The 23,333-nt window shown below is 45.0% G+C and overlaps 1 protein-coding gene across 1 annotated transcript in view; it reads left to right on the top strand.

Annotated features, from left to right (window-relative positions):
- Nucleotides 1-23,333, top strand: part of fstl5 (follistatin-like 5) — a 1,008,072-nt gene that overhangs the window by 240,424 nt on the left and 744,315 nt on the right. Inside the window, exon 4 of the mRNA XM_041200324.1 lies at nt 6,616-6,864. Within this exon, the coding sequence (XP_041056258.1) occupies nt 6,616-6,864 (249 nt within the window). The remainder of the gene's footprint in view (nt 1-6,615; nt 6,865-23,333) is intronic.

Genomic DNA, 23,333 nt, shown 5'->3' with positions numbered 1-23,333 from the left:
ATTACAAAGTGCTTGTTGTTGGTGAAACTGAAAACTGGCCCAAGTGTTTCTTGTTAATGTAGAGCTTCGGCATTGCCATCTCATTTTCTGTATTGTAATGGCATTTTATAAAAAATACACTGGTTTTCTTCAGAATAGTGCCATTTTGTTTCCTAAAAGTTGTTGGTTCATTATATTGGCAACATCAACATGAGCATAACAAGCAATGCCAGGATGAAGCAAACAACAAAAACAGAATTACCTGGAAAAACTCAGCAGGTCTGGCAGCATTGGCGGAGAAGAAAAGAGTTGACGTTTCGAGTCCTCATGACCCTTCAGCAGAACTGGGTGAATCCAAGGAGAGGGGTGAAATATAAGCTGGTTTAAGGTGGGGGGGGGCGGGGGGTTGGGTGGGCGGAGAGAAGTGGACGGGGGGTGGTGTGGTTGTAGGGACAAGCCAGCAGTGATAGGAGCAGATAATCAAAAGATGTCACAGACAAAAGAACACAGAGGTGTTGAAGTTGGTGATATTATCTAAACGAATGTGCTAATTAAGAATGGATGGTAAGGCACTCAAGGTACAGCTCTCGTGGGGGTGGGGGGGCATAAAAGATTTAAAAATAATGGAAATAGGTGGGAAAAGAAAAATCTATATAAATTATTCGAAAAAACAAAAGGAAGGGGGAAGAAACAGAAAGGGGGTGGGGATGAAGGAGGGAGTTCAAGATCTAAAGTTGTTGAATTCATTATTCAGTCCGGAAGGCTGTAAAGTGCCTAGTCGGAAGATGAGGTGCTGTTCCTCCAGTTTGCGTTGGGCTTCACTGGAACAATGCAGCAAGCCAAGGACAGACATGTGGGCAAGAGAGCAGGGTGGAGTGTTAAAATGGCAAGCGACATGGAGGTTTGGGTCATTCTTGCGGACAGACCACAGGTGTTCTGCAAAGCGGTCACCCAGTTTACGTTTGGTCTCTCCAATGTAGAGGAGACCACATTGGGAGCAACGATTGCAGTAGACTAAGTTGGGGGAAATGCAAGTGAAATGCAGCCTTCCGGACTGTCCCTACAACCACACCACTGCCCCCCCCCCCCAACTTCTCTCCCCCCCACCTTAAACCAGCTTATATTTCACCCCTCTGCTTGGATTCACCCAGTTCTGCTGAAGGTTCATGAGGACTCAAAACGTCAACTCTTTTCTTCTCCGCCGATGCTGCTAGACCTGCTGAGTTTTTCCAGGTAATTCTGTTTTTGTTTTGGATTTCCAGCGTCCGCAGTTTTTTGTTTTTATCTCTGAAGCAAACAACATGCAGCCGAATGACATGTTACAAACGAGGTTTAAAATGAATTAATATATAGTAATAGAATTGAAATTATAAGTTGCAATAAATTAGATTGTGGAATGTGCCGAAAAAACAGATAAGTGGAAAGGGCGGCAGAGCCTGCTGCATATGCAGCTGGAGATCCACAGCCATCGCTTGTAGGCACCTCACTAGACCCAGGGTCTAAAGACGGCACCTGTCATTCCTGCCAATGATGGAGAACCAGGGTTGCCAAAGACTGCGAATGTCTAGGGAACTGGTCGATTACATATGCCACCTGCTGCAAGATTTGGTTCCATGGGGACATGGAGGGCATCCACTGCCAGTGGCTGTAAAAGTGACTGCGATGCTCAATTTTTACACCAGTTGCTCCTTCCAGGGCTCCACAGGTGACTTATGCGGGATCTCGGAAGCCTCCGCCCACAAGTTTATCCAGGAGGTCATGGGCGCCATCTTTGCGAAGGCATAGAATTTTGTGCATTTCGCCTTGGATTGGGAAAGCCAGGAAGCAAGAGCGCTGGGATTTGCCCAGATCTCAGGGCCAGAATTTTTAGCTTGTCAGGCGGGCGAGTGCCCAAACTGAATGAGTGTAAAATGATATGCGATGACATTGGTCGAGCGTTCTGATGTCATCACGCACTCGCATGATATTTCGGTTGGCAGGCAGGCACGGGAGTCAGCAGCGTGCCTGCCGACAGTTAACAGGCCCATTAAGGCCATTAAAGTGTCTTACAGTTGGCAGGCAGGAGAAAAGTCCAAGCACCCTCTGCACCTTTTAGGAAACCTCGTCCACGGGTGGGATGAAGTTTCCAACAGCAAATTTTTAAAAATTAAAACTTCAACATTTCATTAATAACATGACATGTTTTTGTGACATTTTACAATTCTTTATTTTTCATTTTCAAAACTCTTCATCTCCCGGAGGCAGCTCTGTACCTCAGGGAGCTTTTCCAGCACAAACCCACATGCACGAACTTGCGCGCTCATCCTCCTCCCCCCCACCCCCACTTAGGCAGCGCTGCAGCGTGCGCTTCATGCTGAGCAGGCCTTAATTGGCCCACCAGCGTGAAGTAGCGGTTGTGGCCCAATCACAGACAGCGGTCAATTTCCAACCACCCGCCTCCGCCCTCCCACCCCCACTGAGCCTTCCCAACGAGGGCAAAATCCTACCCCAAGTTTCCCACAGGTGCAGGGCGCCATCAACTGCATTCATGTGGCACTTATATCTCTGTGGCAACAAGCGGTCAACTATGTCAACTGCAAGGGCTTCCACTCACTGAACGTTCAGCTGGTTTGCCACTACAAACGCATCCTACAGGTCTGTTCACGATTCCCAGGGAGCGTCCATGACACCTACATCCTTAACAGGTCTCAGGACACCTTTCAGGGTGCACAGAGACTGCAGGGCTGGCTGCTCTGGGATAAGGGCTACCCACAGAGGATATGGCTGATGACGCCTGTGCGGTGGCCTCAAATTGCAGCGCTCTGAAGGTGCAACGAGCCTTAGGCCATGACCCAGACTTTGCTGGAGCAAATGATAGGCATATTGAAAATGAGGTTCCGGTGCCTCAACTGGTCCGATGGAGCACTGCAGTACAATCCACTGAGGGTGTCGTGCATCATCGTTGGTTGGTGCATGCTCAACAATCTGGTGCTGCAACGTGGGGAGGACCTGGCTGAGGAGGAGAGGGAAGAGCTGCATCTAGCCTGCAATGAGAAGGACATCAAAGAGGATGACGGTGATGAGGTCTGCGAAGGCAAGGATGCCGGCGATGATGTCATCACATTGGCAAGGCACTGCTCGGGAGGCCCTCATAGCTGCAAGATTCGTGGAGGATGACGACGAGATGCAGTGAGGAGAGACTTGACATCCTCACCTTTCAGCTGTGAATGTTTGACTCCTGTGTGGCTGATGGCAGTGCACATACCCTCAGTGCTCAGGCTCATGTCATGGAGGCGCAGCGGAGGCCCTAATAGTCATGAGACTTCAGGAGGATGATGATGACATGCAGTGAGGATACTCCATAGATCGTCACATTGCCTCTGTGAACGTCTGACTCCTATCTGGTCGAGGGCAGCTCGCTTGAGCTCTGTGATCAGGGTCATATCATAGAGATGCAACCATGAAACTTTAAAAGCACCTGATCCTTTGTCCACCATCAGCACCTGAGCCCTTCAGGAGCACAGCGTCACTGGTCAAAGATGTTGAAGAGATGGGGTCCAGCCCCACTTCAAATGTGCTGAGAGCACACAGAGAGAATGACAGAACTCTATGACACCTGTCCACAACATTCTGGCAGCAATGACAAGCACCATCAAGGTGCAGGCATCAGTAATGTGTCCAGGGAGTGTGAGGCTGGAATATCACTTTGGTCTGAAGGTTACAAAGCACAGGAAAGAGCCCCTGGACTGAGACCCCTGCCTTTGTCTTGTGTGGGAACCAAGGTTCCACATCGGAGTGACATGAACTCTGTTTATCAGAACTATGAGCCATAGGCAGGGAGACATTCTTAGGAGAACAAAAACAAAAAATGCTGGAAAAACTCAGCAGGTCTGACAGCATCTGCAGAAAGAAAGATAGAGTTAACGTTTCGAGTCCGTATGACTCTTCTTCAGAGCGGACTCATATGGACTCGAAATGTTAACTCTGTCTTTCTTTCCACAGATGATGTCAGGCAAGCTGAGTTTTTCCAGAATTTTTTGTTTTTGTTTCAGGTTTCCAGCATTCACAGTATTTTATCTTTATCTTAGATGTTCTTCGGAGTTTATTTACAAAAGTGAACAGTATGTACAAGTGATTAACACTTGTGCCAAGACCGTGCAACTATATCTTCTTAACTTTCCCAGCCCTACTGATACATCTTGGTGCTCCCCCAACATCCATAGTGGAGGTGGAGGCAGCCTGCTGACTGCTATGCCCTGCCTGCGATGACGTTGATGGGCGTCCTCTGAAAGGCCGAGACCTGGAGGACCCCAACCTGCTTTCAGGATCCTTCTGTGTGGCAATGCCACCCACTCGGCTTATAGAGCTGGAGCTGCTGAGGTAACAGAAAGAGGGGATTTGGATGGGCTGGATGACCTCAATGGGTGCCCAAAGTGCCTGGCTGACACTTTGAGGAGAAGGTGTAGCTGAAATGAGATTGATCTGCCCTGCAACCCTCTCACATTGACACTTTTGGAGGCCGTCTATGGTGTCAGTGATGGAGTTCAGCCCACAGCAGTGCAGGACTGATGTCCTGGTCTAGGTCCTCCTTGTTGGCCTCCATCCTACCAGTGTTGACCTTGGTGTGTCGGCATGCCAATGCTATCATCTCAGGCTGAAGGCGGACTCCTCCATCATGCCTTGCAATCTGAAGAGTGCAGCAGACATCCCTTTCTGACCTTCCCGGGCTTGCCTTTGCAGCTCCAGAAACCGAGGTATGACCTCATCTGACTCAGACTCAGCAGATTTCTGGCCTCCAGCAGTTCTCCGAGTGCTGGAAACCTGGGAAGTCCCTGCTGCCGCCTGCTGTGAATCAGACAGTGTGATATGCTCACCAGACTCTGACCCCAAGGCTACTCTAGAGCTATGTCCCACCAAGGCGTGTTTCTCTGCATTGGTGCAGGGTGTGGCTGAATACTGTGATGAATCTTCAATTATGGTGTCCTTAGATTCTTCTTATGAAATGCCTTCAGGGCTTGGGACATGGCCCTCCTCAGTTGCTTCCTAAATGTGCCTGTAAAAGTAAGGAGAGATAATTATTGCATGGCAGGGAACTGCAAAACAGGGAAACTCACTAAGAACATGGTTGTCGGATGAATGTTGCACTGCTGGGTCCTCACTTGGTAGAACACCACTGACCTCACTGTTAGCACAGCAATGGTCCAGATCATCGCTGGCCAGCTGGATGACTCTATTTTCAAAGTCTGTGAGGACCTTGATGTCGGGCATTCCTCCTTCAGTATGCAACCTCTCCCTTTTATTGTGTGCCAGGTTGTCCTGCATGAATAGAGATGGAGAGAGTGTAAGCAGGACGCCTGCCAGGCCAGATGAGAAGGATGGCTGGCATGCGTGATTGGTGAGTGGTGACATGGACAGATGAGGACACAATCTGCAGGGCAGATGAAGGTGTGTATGAGAGAGTGAATGGTGATGTCCCTTGAACTGGCAGTGAGTGAGATCCCCGTAGATGCGTATGGGTTTGTGAGTGTGTGAGTTGAGAGTGATGAAAAGAGTGACTTCCCCTGGCAGAACAGAGAAGACCATTCCTCCTCTTTCGGCACTGAGTGGCTGTCCTCTTTTGCAGGGCGTTGACGCTGACCACTGCTGCCACTGCCTCCCATGCTGGATTGGTGACCTTGCTTGCTGGTCTTCACAAAGAGCAGGGGTAGAGGCCTTCAAGGCAGGCCTCCACAGTGTCCAGTAGGTGCCTGAGGGAGATGTCGCTGGATTTGGGGGCAGCATGTTTCCTCCCTTAGGTAGCCATACCTTTCTAGAAGTTTCTGATGCTTCAGAGAGGGCTAGTTCTGTGCAGGGGCATCCTTTAAATATGGCTCCCGGATTACTGTAGGCCTGAGGTGATGGCGGGTCGGGCGAATCAGAGGTCACTCCGTCAGTGATCCAGCGTGTTTCCCAGGAATGCATTATTTGGGAATGAGATGATACTGCACAAAAACGCACCATTGCAGCCGGCCTGCTACCGCACTTTTTGCAAATCTGGGGCAATTCCACTCCTATAGTCCAAAACTGATTGGCACTAAATTGCCAAGTTTGCTCAGGGTAGGAGACGTTCTTCTAAGGTATTATTACCGGACACTCTATCGTGGCAAAATAGTGAGCACTGTACTCTACACCTGTCATTTGGGTGAATGTATGATGTTGACATTGGATGCCAAACGTATTGTGGTCCATTCTTTAGCAACAGCTGCAATGTTGCACAAAAATAGACGCTGTTCAAGTCTCTTATATCTGTAAATGGTTATCAGCACATATTCTGTGAACAAAAGGAGCTGTAGTCTGAAAAATTATGCTTATTAAACCAAAGAGCAGAGAATTTGGAAAAACAGACATGATTAAGCTGGAGTTTACAACCTCTTGAAACTTTTTTGCTTTGTCTTTTTGTATGAATGCTTTTGACTGATCTGCAATTACCAGAAATATATGAAAACATTGTGCTTTTTTTTGATGTTGCAGTTAAGCTGCAAGTCTGTCAAAAGCATAATGATATAATTTATCAACTGGTTACTCTGTATGGTCCTAGGTAATGTAACATATAATTGTATTTTCTATAACATACGGACACCCAAGATAATGATAAATCTGGTTCTTGTTACTTTTCAGTGTATTATGGTCAAGATGGCCATTTTGGACCCTGTGAAAACAAGTATTGTGGGCTTGGCCGACATTGTATTGTTAACAAGGAGACAGGACAGGCGGACTGTGCGTGCATGGAGCGCTGCAAGCCCAATTACAAACCTGTGTGTGGTTCTGATGGGGAACTTTATGAAAATCACTGTGAGCTTCATCGTGCTGCCTGCCTGAAGAAACAAAAAATTTCCATTGTCCATAATGAAGACTGCTTTTTCAAAGGTAAGAATCAAAAGAATAAGTTGCAAAGTCATGTTTCTTGTTTCAAACAAAACAAAGTTCCATTTTGTCTCTGATTTCAGTGGGTTTCAGAATGAGCCATGATCAAGCAGAAATTTGGCAATTAAAATAAGTGAAAATTGATTAATTGTGGTGTGCTGTACAAGAATAATAGTTTACTTTTTTAAGATTGTATGAAGATTTTCTGGGTCATGTTTCTGACCCAGAGAAATTAAGAAGATTGCATTTCTTTTGAACAATTATGAATAAATTAGCTCACAGGATCCAAAAGTGAACAAAAAGATAATTTGACTGTTAGCTTATATAAGTGTACTGTTTACTGTACCATTCTGATAAACATAAATAACTTTTTGATTTTTTTGTCTGTGACTGTATTTGGGTATGAACTCTCAATCTTATATAGCAACAGCCACACCAACGTTCATTTCTATAGCACTTTTAATGTAGGAAACTGCCCCAAAATAGTTTGCAGAAGTGCCATTAAACAAAATTTGATACAGAACAACAGAAGGAAATACTAGGACAAAAGGTCAAAGAGCTAGATTTTCAGGAATAATTTAAAGGAGAAGAGTTATAGGAAAGTTGGGAGGGTCGGGAAGGAAATTCCAGAGCAAAGGGCCTTGGCTGCTGAAGGCACAGCCACCCATGGTGGAGTGAAGAAAGTCACGGATGCAAGAAGGCAAAATTGGAGTATTCATATATTATTTGTAAGGGTCTTTAAAATCAATTTTTTTTGTCAATTTAGTGCAAAGACCTAGGAAAAATCAATGTGAAAAAATTAGATCCACACAAAAGGGAAGTAAATTCAGAATTATTTTCTGTCCATCATTAAGCACAAGAAAACATATACTTTTTTAAGTATAGTCAAATTAAAAATACAGCACAATTGTTTATATGATTCGTGTTTATTATTTTTATGGGGCTCATCATCAGTTTCTTACTTAATCCCCCAGACGTTCTGCTGGCTAGGCTTCAGTTATCCACCCATCTGCCGCCTGTATCCCATTCTTCGTCACATATCGCTCATCCGTCAATCCGATCTTCATTGACCTACGTTGGCCCCAGTCCCGCAATGCCTCAAGTTTCAAATTCAAACTCTTGTGTTTAAATCACTTCCTGGCCTTTCCTCCTTCTGCACTTATTTCTTTCACCAAAACACATTATGAAGTCTCCATTCCTCTAACAGTAGCTGCTCATGCAGCTCCCTTTTCCTCTTCATTGGCAGCAACACCTGGAATTCCTTTCCTAAGCCCCACCACCACTCCATCCCCTCTCCTCTTTTTTAAGAACCTCTTGAAAACACCTCTCTGACCCAACTTTCGTAACACCTACTAATAATCTTTTCTTGCATTCCAAGTCCTCGTTTTTGATAACAGCTCTGTGTAGTGCAATGTTATTCCATGTTAAACATGCCTAACACAAATCTATCTATCTCTGCCTTAAAAATTTTCAAGGACCTCGCCTCCACCACCTTCTGAGGCAGAGAGTTCCAAAGTTGCACAACCCTCTGAGAGAAAAAAATTTCTCCTCATCTCTGTCCTAAAAAAGCGACCCTTAATTTTAAAACAGTGGCCCCGAGTTCTGGACTCACCCCCATTAAACTTCATGTAACTGTGTTTGATCAGAACCCTCACCAGTCTCAATATCTTGCTTAGCATAGATAGCATAGAGGTCTGCATCGAGACCCTCCACATATATGGTGGCAGCAGGCCATAAGAGACCACAACACTCAAACCCCCAGCCACTACCCACCACACCCCAGTCTGATCTTGGCAATGCATTAAACAAGCAAGGTTTTTTAAAAAGATAAAAACAAAAAACTGCGGATGCTGGAAATCCAAAACAAAAACAGAATTACCTGGAAAAACTCAGCAAGTCTGGCAGCATCAGCGGAGAAGAAAAGAGTTGACGTTTCGATTCCTCGTGACCCTTCAACAGAACTGAATTGTGTTCTGTTGAAGGGTCATGAGGACTGGAAACGTCAACTCTTTTCTTCTCCGCCGATACTACCAGACTTGCTGAGTTTTTCCAGGTAATTCTGTTTTTGTTAGGTTTTTTAAAAGGTTTTTTGTTCTTCTTTAGGGTACAAGTTGCTTGCCAGGCCTAGCCCTTGGTCCCGATGTGTGCCTATATGGAAGCCAGTACTCCTCAACTTGGTCAATGTTTTCAGTGACCCCGACTATATGGAGTCCCCAGTGAGCCTCAAAAATGGGAACCTTAGACTAAGCTGGAGACCCTGGAGCCTTCACAACCCTTCATTTTCTGGATGCATGCTCAGTCTCTTAAAAGGCAGCTAGGGAACAACCAGAATGGTGAAGATTATGTTTGAGATGCAGCCAGGCTCCCAGTGATGTTTTGGTGAAGAACCAGTAGAAACCCCATGGAATTTAGTGGCTTCATTTTTATTGTTGCGCTTTCAACAACTTAGCTGCCATAATGATGGTAGGATATTTTTTAAAAATGGATTTTATGTACAGGGGAGCAGCTGCAATGTTGCTTTAATAAACAATGCCTTGGTATATAATCTGAACCAAAGTAAGAATGATGAACTTAATTATTTTGGGGATTATCATTGTGCTATCTGTCACACTGCATTGATGTCCTTACTCCATATCTAACTGGAATTGAAACAGCAGCAATTACTGTATAAAAAGGGATTTTCAACAATATAACATCAAAATTATGCTGGCTGATTGGCAGAAAAACCAAAGAGATTATTGGTCATAGAGCTCACAATCATTAGAGATAAAAACAAAAAACTGCGGATGCTGGAAATCCAAAACAAAAACAGAATTACCTGGAAAAACTCAGCAGGTCTGGCAGCATTGGTGGAGAAGAAAAGAGTTGACGTTTCGAGTCCTCATGACCCTTCAGCAGAACTGAGTGAATCTTAGGAAAGGAGTGAAATATAAGCTGGTCTAAAGTTGGTGGGGGGTGGAGGAGAGAAGTTGGGGGGGGTGCTGGGTTGGTTGTAGGGACAAGCAAGCAGTGATAGGAGCAGATAATCAGAAGATGTCACAGACAAAAGAACACAGAGGTGTTGATTTTGGTGATATTATCTAAACGAATGTGCTAATTAAGAATGGATGGCAGGGCACTCAAGGCACAGCTCTAGTGGGGGTGGGGTGGAAAGGCTAGCAGGGCATAAAAGATTTAAAAATAATGGAAATAGGTGGGAAAACAAAAATCTATATAAATTATTCGAAAAAACAAAAGGAAGGGGGAAGAAACAAAAAGGGGGTGGGGATGGAGGAGGGAGTTCAAGACCTAAAGTTGTTGAATTCAATATTCAGTCCGGAAGGCTGTAAAGTGCCTAGTCGGAAGATGAGGTGCTGTTCCTCTAGTTTGCGTTGGGCTTCACTGGAACAATGCAGCAAGCCAAGGACAGACACGTGGGCAAGAGAGCAGGGTGGAGTGTTAAAATGGCAAGCGACATGGAGGTTTGGGTCATTCTTGCGGACAGACCACAGGTGTTCTGCAAAGCGGTCACCCAGTTTACGTTTGGCCTCTCCAATGTAGAGGAGACCACATTGGGAGCAACGAATGCAGTAGACTAAGTTGGGGGAAATGCAAGTGAAATGCTGTTTCACTTGAAACGAGTGTTTGGGTCCTTGGACGGTGAGGAGAGAGGAAGTGAAGGGGCAGTTATTACATCTTTTGTGTGGGCATGGGAAGGTGCCATAGTTGGGGGTTGAGGAGTAGGGGGTGATGGAGGAGTGGACCAGGGTGTCCCGGAGGGAACAATCCCTACAGAATGCTGCTGGGGGGGTGAAGGGAAGATGTGTTTGGTGGTGGCATCATGCTGGAGTTGGCGGAAATGGCGGAGGATGGTTCTTTGAATGCGGAGGCTGGTGGGGTGATAAGTGAGGACAAGGGGGACCCTATCATGTTTCTGGGAGGGAGGGGAAGGCGTGAGGGCAGATGCACGGGAGATGGGCCGGACACGGTTGAGGGCCCTGTCAACGACCGTGGGTGGAAAACCTCGGTTAAGGAAGAAGGAGGACATGTCAGAGGAATTGTTTTTGAAGGTAGCATCACAGAACAGATGCAACGGAGGCGAAGGAACTGAGAGAATGGAATGGAGTCCTTACAGGAAACAGGGTGTGAGGAGCTGTAGTCGAGGTAGCTGTGGGAGTCGGTAGGCTTGTAATGGATATTGGTGGACAGTCTATCACCAGAGATTGAGACAGAGAGGTCAGGGAAGGGAAGTGTCAGAGATGGACCATGTGAAAATGTTGGAGGGGTGGAGATTGGAAGCAAAATTAATAAATTTTTCCAAGTCCTGACGAGAGCATGAAGCGGCACTGAAGTAATCATCGATGTACCGGAGCAAGAGTTGTGGAAGAGGGCCGGAGTAGGACTGGAACAAGCAATGTTCCACATACCCCATAAAGAGACAGGCATAGCTGAGGCCCATGTGGGTACCTATAGCCACACCTTTTATTTGGAGGAAATGAGAGGAGTTGAAGGAGAAATTGTTCAGTGTGAGAACAAGTTCAGCCAGACGGAGGAGAGTAGTGGTGGATGGGGATTGTTCGGGCCTCTGTTCGAGGAAGAAGCTAAGGGCCCTCAGACCATCCTGGTGGGGGACGGAGGTGTAGAGGGATTGGACGTCCATGGTGAAGAGGAAGCGGTTGAGGCCAGGGAACTAGAAATTGTTGATGTGGTGTAAGGTGTCAGAGGAATCACGGATGTAGGTGGGAAGGGACTGGACAAGGGGAGAGAGAAGGGAGTCAAGATAACGAGAAATGAGTTCCGTGGGGCAGGAGCAAGCTGACACGATCGGTCTACCGGGACAGTTCTGTTTGTGGATTTTGGGTAGGAGGTAGAAGCAGGTCGTCCGAGGTTGGACGACTATCAGGTTGGAAGCTGTGGGAAGATGATCTCCAGAGGAGATGAGGTCAGTGGCAGTCCTGGAAACAATGGCTTGATCCTTGCAGTAGAGAGCAGCTGCAATCTGTGTATACCGAATACCGGATAGAGTTTATCATTCCCTTATTCTGCAGATCTAACAATCATTTCCTGAAGTGATTCTAATCTTCTTAAGTAAAACCCAAAGTTCATGGCATTTATTTCTTTTCCTACCAAAGATTAGTTCACGAGCATGCTCATCATGTCAGTGACCTCAGTACTGTACACAGCATGATGTCACAGATGCAAAGACATGAATCTCCAAGCTGTTTTTTGAGAATATTTCAGAGTTTTTTCTCTCATTCAGGAGGACTTTTTTTTGTTCATTATTCACCACCCAAAACAATTTGTAAATTTATCAGTTAAAAAGTGGTAAAACTAAAGGTTTGTAGGCATTTAAAAATGTATTTAAAAGGTTGACTTTGGTGTGTGGATGCTGTTCAAGAAAACTAAAACACTGCTCCGTGAATTTCAAAAATTTTTCTCTCTAATAAGCACAAACACATATTTTGTTATTTAAAGCTCATTCCATTTTAATCTAGCAAAGACAAAGCATGTCATGGTCTTGCAGCTGACTTTTAGCAACTCTTCCTGAGTGCTGCATCAATGCTGCAAGCCTACACAATCCTCTGGTGCTTGCAGTAGAGAGCAGCTTCAATCTGCATATACCAAATACTGGATAGAGTTTATCAATCCCTTATTCTCCAGATTTAACAAATAACATCAGTGAATTAAGAAGAAAGGCAGATGATCAGATTCCTGTGTGTCAAGATATGTAAGGAGTTGCTGGCGTGTTCTATCTTTGCTTTCTGTCGTTTAAATTTTAATACATTTTTCATATTGACAAAAAATAGTTGGATTGCTGTACATTTTCTAATTTTAATCTTCCATCCTCAGATTACTGAGGTAGATTTTTGTCTTCACCACATACCTTTCATAGAACCTGCTTGATTTTTGTTCCAGTCTTAGGCAGGCCCTATAAATGGCAGCTGGTCCACCTCAGCAGATTACCACCCGGAGTGGTAATCTACCTGACAACAAAACTTGTATTTACATAATGCCTTTAATATAACAAAACACCCAAAGGTGCTTCTCTGGATTGTTACATCAAATTCAAAATTTGACACTGAACCACACAAGAAGAAGATGGAAAGAGATAGAGTTCTGAGTTCTGCTGAAGGGTCATGAGGACTTGAAACGTCAACTCTTTTCTTCTCCGCTGATGCTGCCAGACCTGCTGAGTTTTTCCAGGTAATTCTGTTTTTGTTAAGAAGATGGAAAGCTTGGTTAAAGAATTTTAAGAATTGTAAAGTCACTGTTCTATGTGTTATATAGGCTGCTCATATGTTTAAATAATTAAAATCCATAATCTTGATGATCTGTTTTGTATTACTAATATACATAGTGTATGTCACAATCAAAAGTTCATAATGGATAGAACAAACATGATTTACTGTTCTATGTTGCGTATTATGTGCTGATGGCTATGAAGACCTTTTTTTTGCTGATTAATCTAATTGATTAAATACAATAGGAGTAATTTGCCAACTTTGTATTTTCAGTCAGGGTCTCTGTCAGGAATATGAAGTTGGAAAGTTACCCCGAATGAGCAAATTTATTTTAAATGCAAGAACAAAACCTATACATATATATGAATTGAAATAATTACAAAGTTGAGGTATACCGGTTAGCTTCTAATGTCATTTTACCATAGACAATGGATGATGACTAAATATTATTATTTATACGTAGTAACCTAAAGTTGTTGTTTGGTGATTTACCAAGTTAGTTGAATTTCTCTAAGCAAAGAGGAAAGGCAAAACCATTTAAATATCTGATGTCACTCTTTTGATTGATATTAATGCGGCTTATTGGGAGATGTCCTTCATATGTAGTAAAATACTTTCACTGTAACACAGCAAAAAGGGGGTAAAATTTGCAACTATGAAGTCTTGTCTACCACTGTAAAACTGTGATACCAGTGTACTAAGGCACTTTTATGCCTGCAAGATCAATGCTAGTGATGCCAGACTCCCAAATAGGCTGCTCACACAACTGGCTGTATGCCAAATCATAACTGTGCAGACTCACTAAGACCTGTTTTTGGTAAGGCTGGTTTCAATGAATCCTAGCAGATTTACATATGGTTTGCAACGGGGCCATGAGACCTATGCTTGAGAAGCCCACTGCAATATAAGACCATCATTATCTTTGTGCAATGGAAGGGGAGAGACAGTCTTGGACCCTTCAGTGTTAAATGTAACATCGGGCAGAACTTTCTGCTGAGTGGGCTGGCACACGCCCGACCCATTTGAGCATAAAATGATGCGTGATGAGGTCTGGCAAGCATCCCGACGTCATTGCACACTCACGCGATATTTTGGTCATTGGGCTCACGCAGGAATCGGAGCCGCATCCGCCATCAATTACAAGTCCAATTTAAGCCATTAGAAGCCAATTAAGTTATATTTTAAGTTGCCCGTATGATTTCGTGCTCATCGCATGGGCAAAATGGGCAAGCGGGCAGCCAACAATTTGCTAAACCTCATCCAAGTGCGGGATAAAAAGGGTCAGCAGCACTGCCAGTGTGAGTAGTGAGAAGTTTAGGAGATAGTTTGCTGCTGGTTGCCTATTGATACTTGGCAGTCTCATCTCAGTTCAGGGCTTCATTCTTAGCATTTCCAGGCTTCATTTCAGGACTTATTGGTGTCTGCAAGGGCCCCAGAGGATTCAGACCATGTGGACCCTTCCAGGTGTCAGACAGCCTTCCCTTACCCTGGTAACGGGGATTGTGGTCTCTGCTGGAGGCACCTCGTCTGAGGAGGAAGAGAGGGGCAGAAGGGAGAGGAGGCCAGGTGTCCCAGTACAGCTTCCAGGGGAGGGACCTGTGGGAGAAGAAGTGCGGGCGCAAGGCCAACAGGTAGCCTAAGGTGGAAGGGGCCGCAGAAGATGCCACTATCCTGCTGTCAGGTTTTACAGGTTGTGATACAGCTACCTCATTATGTCTGAGGTGCAATGCTGAAGGAGGCTCGCCTCTCAATGACCTCCATTTGTCAGATGATTGGGCCTGAGATCGGCTTTAACTGTGTGGGTGGACACCCCATGCCAGTGGCTCTGAATGTTACAGTGGCCCTCAATCTGTATGCCTCCGGCTCTTTCCAGGGCTCGGTGGGGGATCTGTGTGGACTTTCCCAATCAGCTGTCCACAGTTGTGTCAAGCTGGTGACAAAAGCTCTATTCAGGTGGGTAGCGACCTTTATTCTTTACCGTATGGACGAGGGCAGCCAAGCTGAGTAAGCCAGAGGCTTTGCAGCGATTGCTGGGTTCCCCCGTGTCCAGGGTGCCATTGACTGCACACCTGTGGCCATCAAAGCGCCAGCAGGTCAGGCGGGTACCTTCGTCAACAGGAAGGATTTCCCCTCCATGAACGTGCAGATAGTGTGTGATCGCAGGATGCAGGTTCAAAAAGTCTGTGTAAGGTACCCTGGCAGCACTCATAACACTTAGATCCTGAGACACCCCCAGATGCCGAGGCTCTTTAGTGCTCCAGTTCGACTGGATGGATGGCTACTGGGTGACAAGGGTTATCCGTTGAAAAGATGGCTTATGACACCTCTCTGCCATCCAAGAACAGAGGCAGAGCAGCGTTACAATAGAAGTCATGCCTCCACAAAGAGGACCATAGGTCTTCTCAATATTCGCTTCCAACGCCTAGAACGACAATACCACCACCACCCAATAGCTGGTGTCACTGGTAGTGTTGTATTCTGCGCTCTCCATAACCTGGCACTGGCACGGGTGACTCCACTGGAGGAAGAGGACCTTGACGCAGCTGCACAGGCCACAGATGATGAATCTAGTAGTGAGTCAGAAGAGGAGCACGGTGAGGAGAATGCTGAGGGTGTGGAGGCAGACATCAGTAATCCCCAGGGAGACAGGGACACCTTGATCCCATGCTTATTCATCAAGGCTACCAAAAATCTGCTTCCACCTCGTGCCAGGGCTGCCACCTCCATCCCGGATATCTGAAATGACCCTTTCATTTGAACCCAAAGTTCACTCAATGTCTGTGCAATAAAGTATCGAGCCACTCAGGTCCAGCATTACATACTGGCGTACCCTGCACCAGAAAAATAAAAGGTGATGCATCGTCAGGCCATCAGAACAAAAGCAAATTTAATGTTATTGCCACATTGATTGCATAATGACATTATCATCACTGATGTTGATGTCTACACCAGCAGACATATAAACCAAACATAAATGAACAGAAAATCACCCGTGAACTGTCCCTCTTGTGCTCATGGTGTCTTTAACTTACGTTTCCGAGTGCTACGTCTTGGTGCCCCCACCTCGCTGGCACCGGCATTGGAGACAGCCTGATGACTGCTGTTTTGTTGGCTTTGATGACCTTGGGGGTCGTCCTCTGGCCAGTGGAGCCTGTGCTAGCCCTGTCTGGAAGGGAGTGGCCAGTGCCATAGCTGGCATCTCCCCAGACATCGCAGCCTCACTAGATGCCACGGTCAATAGCGGAAGAGCAGAGGAGCTGCTGTCATCATCCAGAGCGTCTTGAGAGGAACCCGCAGAGATGACAAGGAGGTCGTGTGCCAAAGTGAGGTCACTCTGGACCTCCTGCCTGCCATTGATGGATGGGATGCTGGGTGCCTCAACCATCTCCCTCACTGGCACTGTCCACCTGAGGTCATTACCTGTGTGAGGGCTTGCAGGTCCGAGTGCAACCCCAGGCACCCCTGATTCTGTCCCTGGAGCTGCCTCTCCATGAGAGTCACCACCCTCTCAATGGGGGAGGCAGTGTGTTCAGTCATGAGGGTCAATGCAGTGCTCATGCTTCGCATGGACTCCTGCACAACGGAGACCATGGCACATAGACCTTCATGGATCTCCACCAGATCCTCCTGCACATCCCGCTGGACATCCAGCATCTGCTACCTAATGGACGAGTCCAGAGGCTCATCATCCGCCTTCGATTCAGCATTGTCTTGTCCCCAGCAGTCCTCCGACTGCACGCGCCCTAGGCACTCTTTGCCTCCGCCTGCTCCTCAAGCAAGTGTGAAGTGTCCCTCACCAATGTACACTGATATTCTTGCTGCCAATCTAATGGCCACCGAGGTGCTGGTATCCCTCTGGTGCCTGGTTCAGAGAGAGGGTGGGATGCAGGTGCAAATGAAGCCACTGGGCCATTTGGGGTCCAAAGAACGAGTGCGTGCTGGTGAATCTAAGGGAGGCCAAGGACATGTGATTAGTTAAGGTCATCACACTGTCACTGTGCATTCCAGGCGCCCTGGTGAGACAATCGAGATCTTCATCACGGTGCCATCATCTTTCAATGATCAATGGGGACTCCAGGTTTGAGGCTCTCATCAATGTAGAGAGTAGACTAGAATAGTTACACAATCTGAAGCTCTCACTTCTGTGCACTGCACTCTTACCTTTGTCTGGCACCCTCACCTCCCTACGTCCAGTTGCACGTGGAGCACGTTGGCTCTCTAGCTCTAGGACTCGAATCTGGTGAGCAGCAGTATGTTGGGCGGGCCTCCGCCTGTGCATGACCGCTCTGATTGGTTATGGCTCGTCTTCTCCTCAAAGGACAGAGGAGCATTGATTAGTCCACTCTCTACCTGCAGCACCATTGCAGCCTGGCCAACCCCAGCTGAGGAACACCTTGCTCGGCACATCCGAGTCACGGCCCTCGAGTCACATGGCCCTCAGTCCAAGCAGCCAGGGCTCACCCCCTTGGCCAGCTGCAGCATCATTGACACTCAGGCACTCAGACTCTAGGTCCCTGAGGTCCATTGGGGTGGGGGGGGAATAATTAACACTTCTGCACAATGAACAATGCCAGCACAGTACTGAGTTCAGCAGGTCATTGAACCTCTTCCAGCACTGCATCCATGTGGGCCGCACTATGCCATGGCTGCTAACCTGCACTGCAACCTCCTCCCATGCCCTCTTTGTGAGATGTGGTGGCCTCCTCCTCCCATCTTTTGGGTCAAGAGTGTCCCTCCTGGCAGCCAGCTCCTCCAGGAGGACTGCAAGACATTCATCCGAAAAATGGGGGGTCTCTGTGCCCACCTGACCTGCCCTCCTGCCTGGCATCTCCAGCTTTGCTCAACTGCATCATGTTAGGTGCTGCCAGTGCCGTTTTAAAACTGGCTGCTGGGTCCAATGGCAACCCAGCGGCCGACAGGCCCCCGCCCCTCCCTTCCCGACCAATCAGGAGCCACATTTCACACCGAGTGGGCCTTAATTGGCCCACCAGTGTGAAATCACATTTGGGGGCCGATCGTATGTGGCAGCCCATTTCCTGACCAATCCCAAGCCTGCTGAACTGAAAATTCTGCCTTTTAGTTGAAACCTCCCATTCTATCTAATATTGAGATTTAAAGATGAAGCAGGAGATTTGCATATGCTGCACTTGCACATTTAAGACGAACCAGTGCCACTGAAAGCATGTCATATATGATTGGGATGCAAGTGAGGAGCCATCTAATGTCACAATTAATCAGGCATTCATTCATTCTAATTGGACAGAATTTATGCATTTTCTTTTACTATCTATGATCAATATGTTTGTATGTAAGAGGTTTGTGTTTTATGACCCTCAGAGTAAGTCTCCCAATTAAGAATTCCAGCAGCAAGCTTTTGGTTAGTTTAATAATATTGAAGGATATTTATTATCGCACACATACCCTGGATTTAATGGAATTTTACACTCACCTGTCTCACAACACACTCTCTCACACACAAAGATTTGATACAGATAATGGTAATATACTGTTACAGCTTATAAGTATCTCAGTCTCTTTTGTAGCAGACCTGCAGTTTCTTAGATGCAGTTGATGCTTTAAAGGTGAAGCAGAGGTCTTGTAAAGCATGTGATTCTCAGCAGGCTGAGGTTTCATGTATTAGAATCCCTACAAGGTTGGTTTCTAGTGAACTTTAAGTGGAAAAGGTTGGGGAGTCCTTCTGATGGGCAGGGTCTCCCATTTTCAAGGTATTTCTGTTAATTACCTTGGCTGCTTGCTGGCTTGCATCTAGTTCGATGGCTTTTGGTCAAACTCTCTGACTGCAAGCATCTGGTTTTAAAGCAGACAACAAAATAGTTCCCTCATCATGTGACTTCCATAAGTTCAAAGTCCTTTTTTGAACCAAAGGGTAGTGTGTAAGTTGATTCAAATTATCCTGTGTTGTCATTTGATATTTGAGATTCACCCAGCCTAGTTTGGATGAAGGAAGTCATCGAAATACAATGGAACATTGATAGAATCCATTTGCATCCATCTTACATTGAGTTTTTGTCCAGAGTGAAACAGACAGTCAGGTTGGCTGGAATTCTGTAGTCCTTTTGTGTTGTTCCATCCTTAAGCAAATGGATGTGTGAATTCCCTGTATGGTTGTGACTGTCAATATTCAATTAGGTTTTCACTTGAGACTTAAGACTGTCTGAATCTCAAAATGCCAAAGGTCACATGATTTTCAGCAGCCATTTTAATCGACTGTGTCTAATTTAAAAGTATTAACTGAAAGTTCGTAATATAATGGTGCAATTGATTCTGTTGTTTCAGCCTCTCTTGGAAATAGCAGCTATCACATGCACTACCAAAGTGAGGTTTATTATCTCTGCATGAAGATCTAGCTGTATGGGTGTCTATGAACCTCCAATGCAGCCTAACCTTCTCAGCATCCTTCCATTGGGTGTTCTTCTTTCAAATACATCAGATAGGTAGATTGTCATTGGCAAAACCTTAGATGCCAGTAATAATGCAGAAAATAAACAAAAACAAAAAAGAAAAACAGGTTAAAATAGCCTAGAGATTTTGACTTTAACCTTAACATTTTCTTTAAAGGCACATACGTCTATTCCTCTGTCCCTTAGGATCCTGAACATCTAGTTGTCAATAATTATGAATGGATGTTATGAATGCATGATCATTTCAAATTGATATCCCAGTTAGTCATTTCATTCGTTGTGCTGTGCCTGAAGGTAGGTCCTTGGCTCATTATCTGCTGATGCTGAGTCATCTTCTTGGCAGTGTTTTTTTTGTCAGTAGTGGTTTGCCATTGCAAACTCTGAGTTAGGGCCAGGATACAGGTCTCAAGCCCACCTCAGCTGGACCAAGAATTGAGCACACATCATTAGCATTATTCTGAACCACATGCTGGCCATCTAGTCAACTGAGCTAACTGGCTCTTTCTGTAGGTTATAACCATCCATATTTTAATAAAACTCCTGAAATGCACTTCAAATATGTTGGATGGAGAACCAAATTACAGGTCAACAATTTTCAGCCTGTCTTTACTATTCATGAATTGATGCACACAAAGAATAATGGCCTTGAAAATCAGTTTCTGATTTTTCACTTTCCCTGATGCATCCTCTTCAACCTCATTCCAGTTTTCAGTTCTTTCACAAGGCCCACACATAAAACATAGAACCCGTCTTTTCTCTTTGTTGATGTTGTTCAATCTGCTGTGAATACACAACATTTTGTGGGGTTTTTTTCAGATTTCCAGCATCTCCATATTTTTATCTGACAGGAAAGAAAAATCATTAAAAAAACGTATTCCACATGTCAAGAACATTTCCTTTCATGTATTTTTTTTTCAAAGCTGTGAATTCCATGTACTTATTTACTATTAGTGCCAACTTAATTGTTGTGGGCATTGTCAAGAATGTTGTTTTATCATGATGGAATCGTTCTGTAGCGATTAAGAAAATACTTCATTGCATTGAATACTTTTGATATTTCAGCCAAAAGGACTGATTTTCTGCATTCACCAGGAATCTCCTGTGCTGCCCACACATATCAAGTGTGAGCATCCTGCTGTCAATTTCCTGTCCATTAAGGTCAATGAACAGAAATTAATTATAGAGCAGTATAAAGAATTCTCTTTGAAATTATAACCTTCTAAAATAATTACTTTCAAATTTAACACAAGTGTGAGAAAGTGTACTCCAATTTCCTGACATGTGCATCCAGAATCTCTGGTGACAGCACAAACTTAGGAAATCAGCTCTTATTTGTCATTCCCTGGAACATTTTGAAACCACGCTTGTATAAGGAAAGATCACATAGATCATGTGACTTTGATACTTTTATTTATTGGAATTTTTAAGAAGCTGGTTTTGGAGGGAGGAGTCACAACAGCCTTACATAATTTCATCACGATACTTTCACTAACCAAAGTGATGTGATGCAGCTCAGTGTGATTTATGTCATCGTACTGTGTGTTGTGAAATAAAATGGAAAATGCTTTTTCAAAAGGATAGTGTTCCATTAAGTGTTGGTAAATTGCCACTAAATAATGCTTTGTTGAAAAATAATGTTACTTCTTCCATATGTTTAATCATGGAAAATCTGCAGTAATCTTATTTATTCTGAATGCCCTTTCATAGACAAACTGGCTTATTGAAAAACATGAAAAAAATAATCAATTTGATATACTAGGATAGCTTGCCAAATGATTATGCATCAGAGTCATCACTTCTGCTGATTTTTCTGTCAGGAAATCTCAGATTCAGGGATACCACTGATTTGAGTAACACTTTACAGTTTGTTTCATGGTTTGCTGTTGATGTATAAATTTTAGATACCAACTGGTAATGTTAATTAAAATTCAAGGGACTTGTGTTAAATTTGAAAGTGATTTTTTTTTTAGAAGGTTATAATTTCAAAGAAAACCCTTTGTACTGCTCCATAATCAGTATGGTTGTTTACTTTTCTGTAGTCCTATCTAGGCATTTATGATTAAATATATTTTCAGTTCAGTTTTTTTTGTTATTCATTCTTATACGAATGTGAGCATCGTAGGCAAGGCCAGCATTTTTTGCCCATCCTTAACTGCCCTTGAGAAGGTGGTGTTGAGCTGCCTTCTTGAACCATTGCAGTCTATGTGGTGTAGGTACACCCACAGTGCTATTAGGGAGGGAGTTCCAGGATTTTGACCCAGCGACAGTGAAGGAGCATTGATATATTTCCAAGTCAGGCTGTTGTGTGGCTTGGAGGGGAACTTACAGGTGGTGATGTTCCCATGTGCCTGTTGCCCTTGTTCTCCTAGGCGGTAGAGGTCACTTGTTTAGAAGGTGCTGTCAAAGGAGCCTTGGCAAGTTGCTGCTGTGCATTTTGTAGATGGTACATAACTCTGCCACTGTGTGCTGTGGTGGAAGGAGTGAATGTTTTTTGTGGAGGATGGGGTGTTGATCAAGTGAGCTGCTTTGTTCTGGATGACGTCCAGGTTCTTGAACATTGTTGGAGATGCACTCATTCAGGCAATTGGAAAGCATCCCATCACATTCCTGGCTTGTAGATGGTGGACAGAATTTGGGAATTCAGGTGGTGAGTTACTCGCTGCAGAGTTCCCAGACTCTGACCTGCTCTTGTTGTCACAACAACAAGTTGGTCCAGTTAAATTTTTGGTCAGTAGTATATTGATAGTGGAGGATTCAGCTATGGTATGGCCATTGAAGGTCATGGTAGGATGGTTAGACTCTTTCTTGTAGATGATCATTGCCTGGCATTGTGTATGGTACTTGCCACTTATTAGCCTAAGCCTGAAGGTTGTCCAGGTCTTGCTGCATGCAGGCATGGAATGTTTCATTATTTGAGTAGTTGTGATGTTACTAAACACCATACAATAATAATCAAACATCACCACTTCTGACCTTATGTTGGAGGGAGAGTTATTAATGAAGCAGTTGAAGATGGTTATGCTTAGGGCACTACCCTGAGTAACTCCTGCAGCAATGTCCTGAGTCTGAGATGGTTTGTCTTCCACAAGCACAACCCTCTTCTTTTATGCTAAGTGTGACTCCAACTAGTGGAGAGTTTTCCCCGTGATTTCCATTGACTTCAGTTTTTTCGGGCCCCTTGGTGCCACACTTGGTGAAATGCTACCTTGATGTTACTCTTACCTGACTTCTGGTTAGACAAAGGCAGTATTGAGGTCAGGGGCTGAGTGGTCCTAGTGGAACCCAAACTGAGCATTGGTGAGCTGGTGGTTGCTGAGTAAATGCTGCATGATAGCACCGTCAATAACATCTTCTATCACTTTGTTGATGATTGAGAGTAGACTGGTGATGGGGGGTAATTGGTCAGATTAGATTTGTCCCACTTTTTGTGTACAGGACATATCTGGGCAATTTTCCACATTGTTGGGTAGATGCCAGTGTTGTAGCTGTACTGGAACAGTTTGGCTAGGACTGTTCTGGAACACGAATCTTCAGTACTACAGTGGGATGTTGCCTGGCCTTAAAGCCTTTGCTGTATCCAGTACCTTCAGCCGTTTTGTGATGTCATGTGGAGTGAATCAAATTTTCTGGAGACTGCCATGATGATGGGGATCTCAGGAGGAGGCCAAGATGGCTCATCCACACCAAACTTCTGGCTGAAGATGGTTGCACATATTTCAGCCTTGTCTTATGCACTGACTTGCTGGGCTTCACCATCATGGGGGCTGGTGATATTTTTGGAGCGTCTTCCTCTGGCTTCACCCCATTTGTGAGTGGATAAGGCAAGACT

Source organism: Carcharodon carcharias, chromosome 1, assembly GCF_017639515.1.
Source record: "Carcharodon carcharias isolate sCarCar2 chromosome 1, sCarCar2.pri, whole genome shotgun sequence".
Lineage (NCBI taxonomy): Eukaryota > Metazoa > Chordata > Chondrichthyes > Lamniformes > Lamnidae > Carcharodon > Carcharodon carcharias.
The sequence above is the reverse complement of the archived record's forward strand: the minus strand, read 5'-3'. Positions and strand labels throughout refer to the sequence as shown.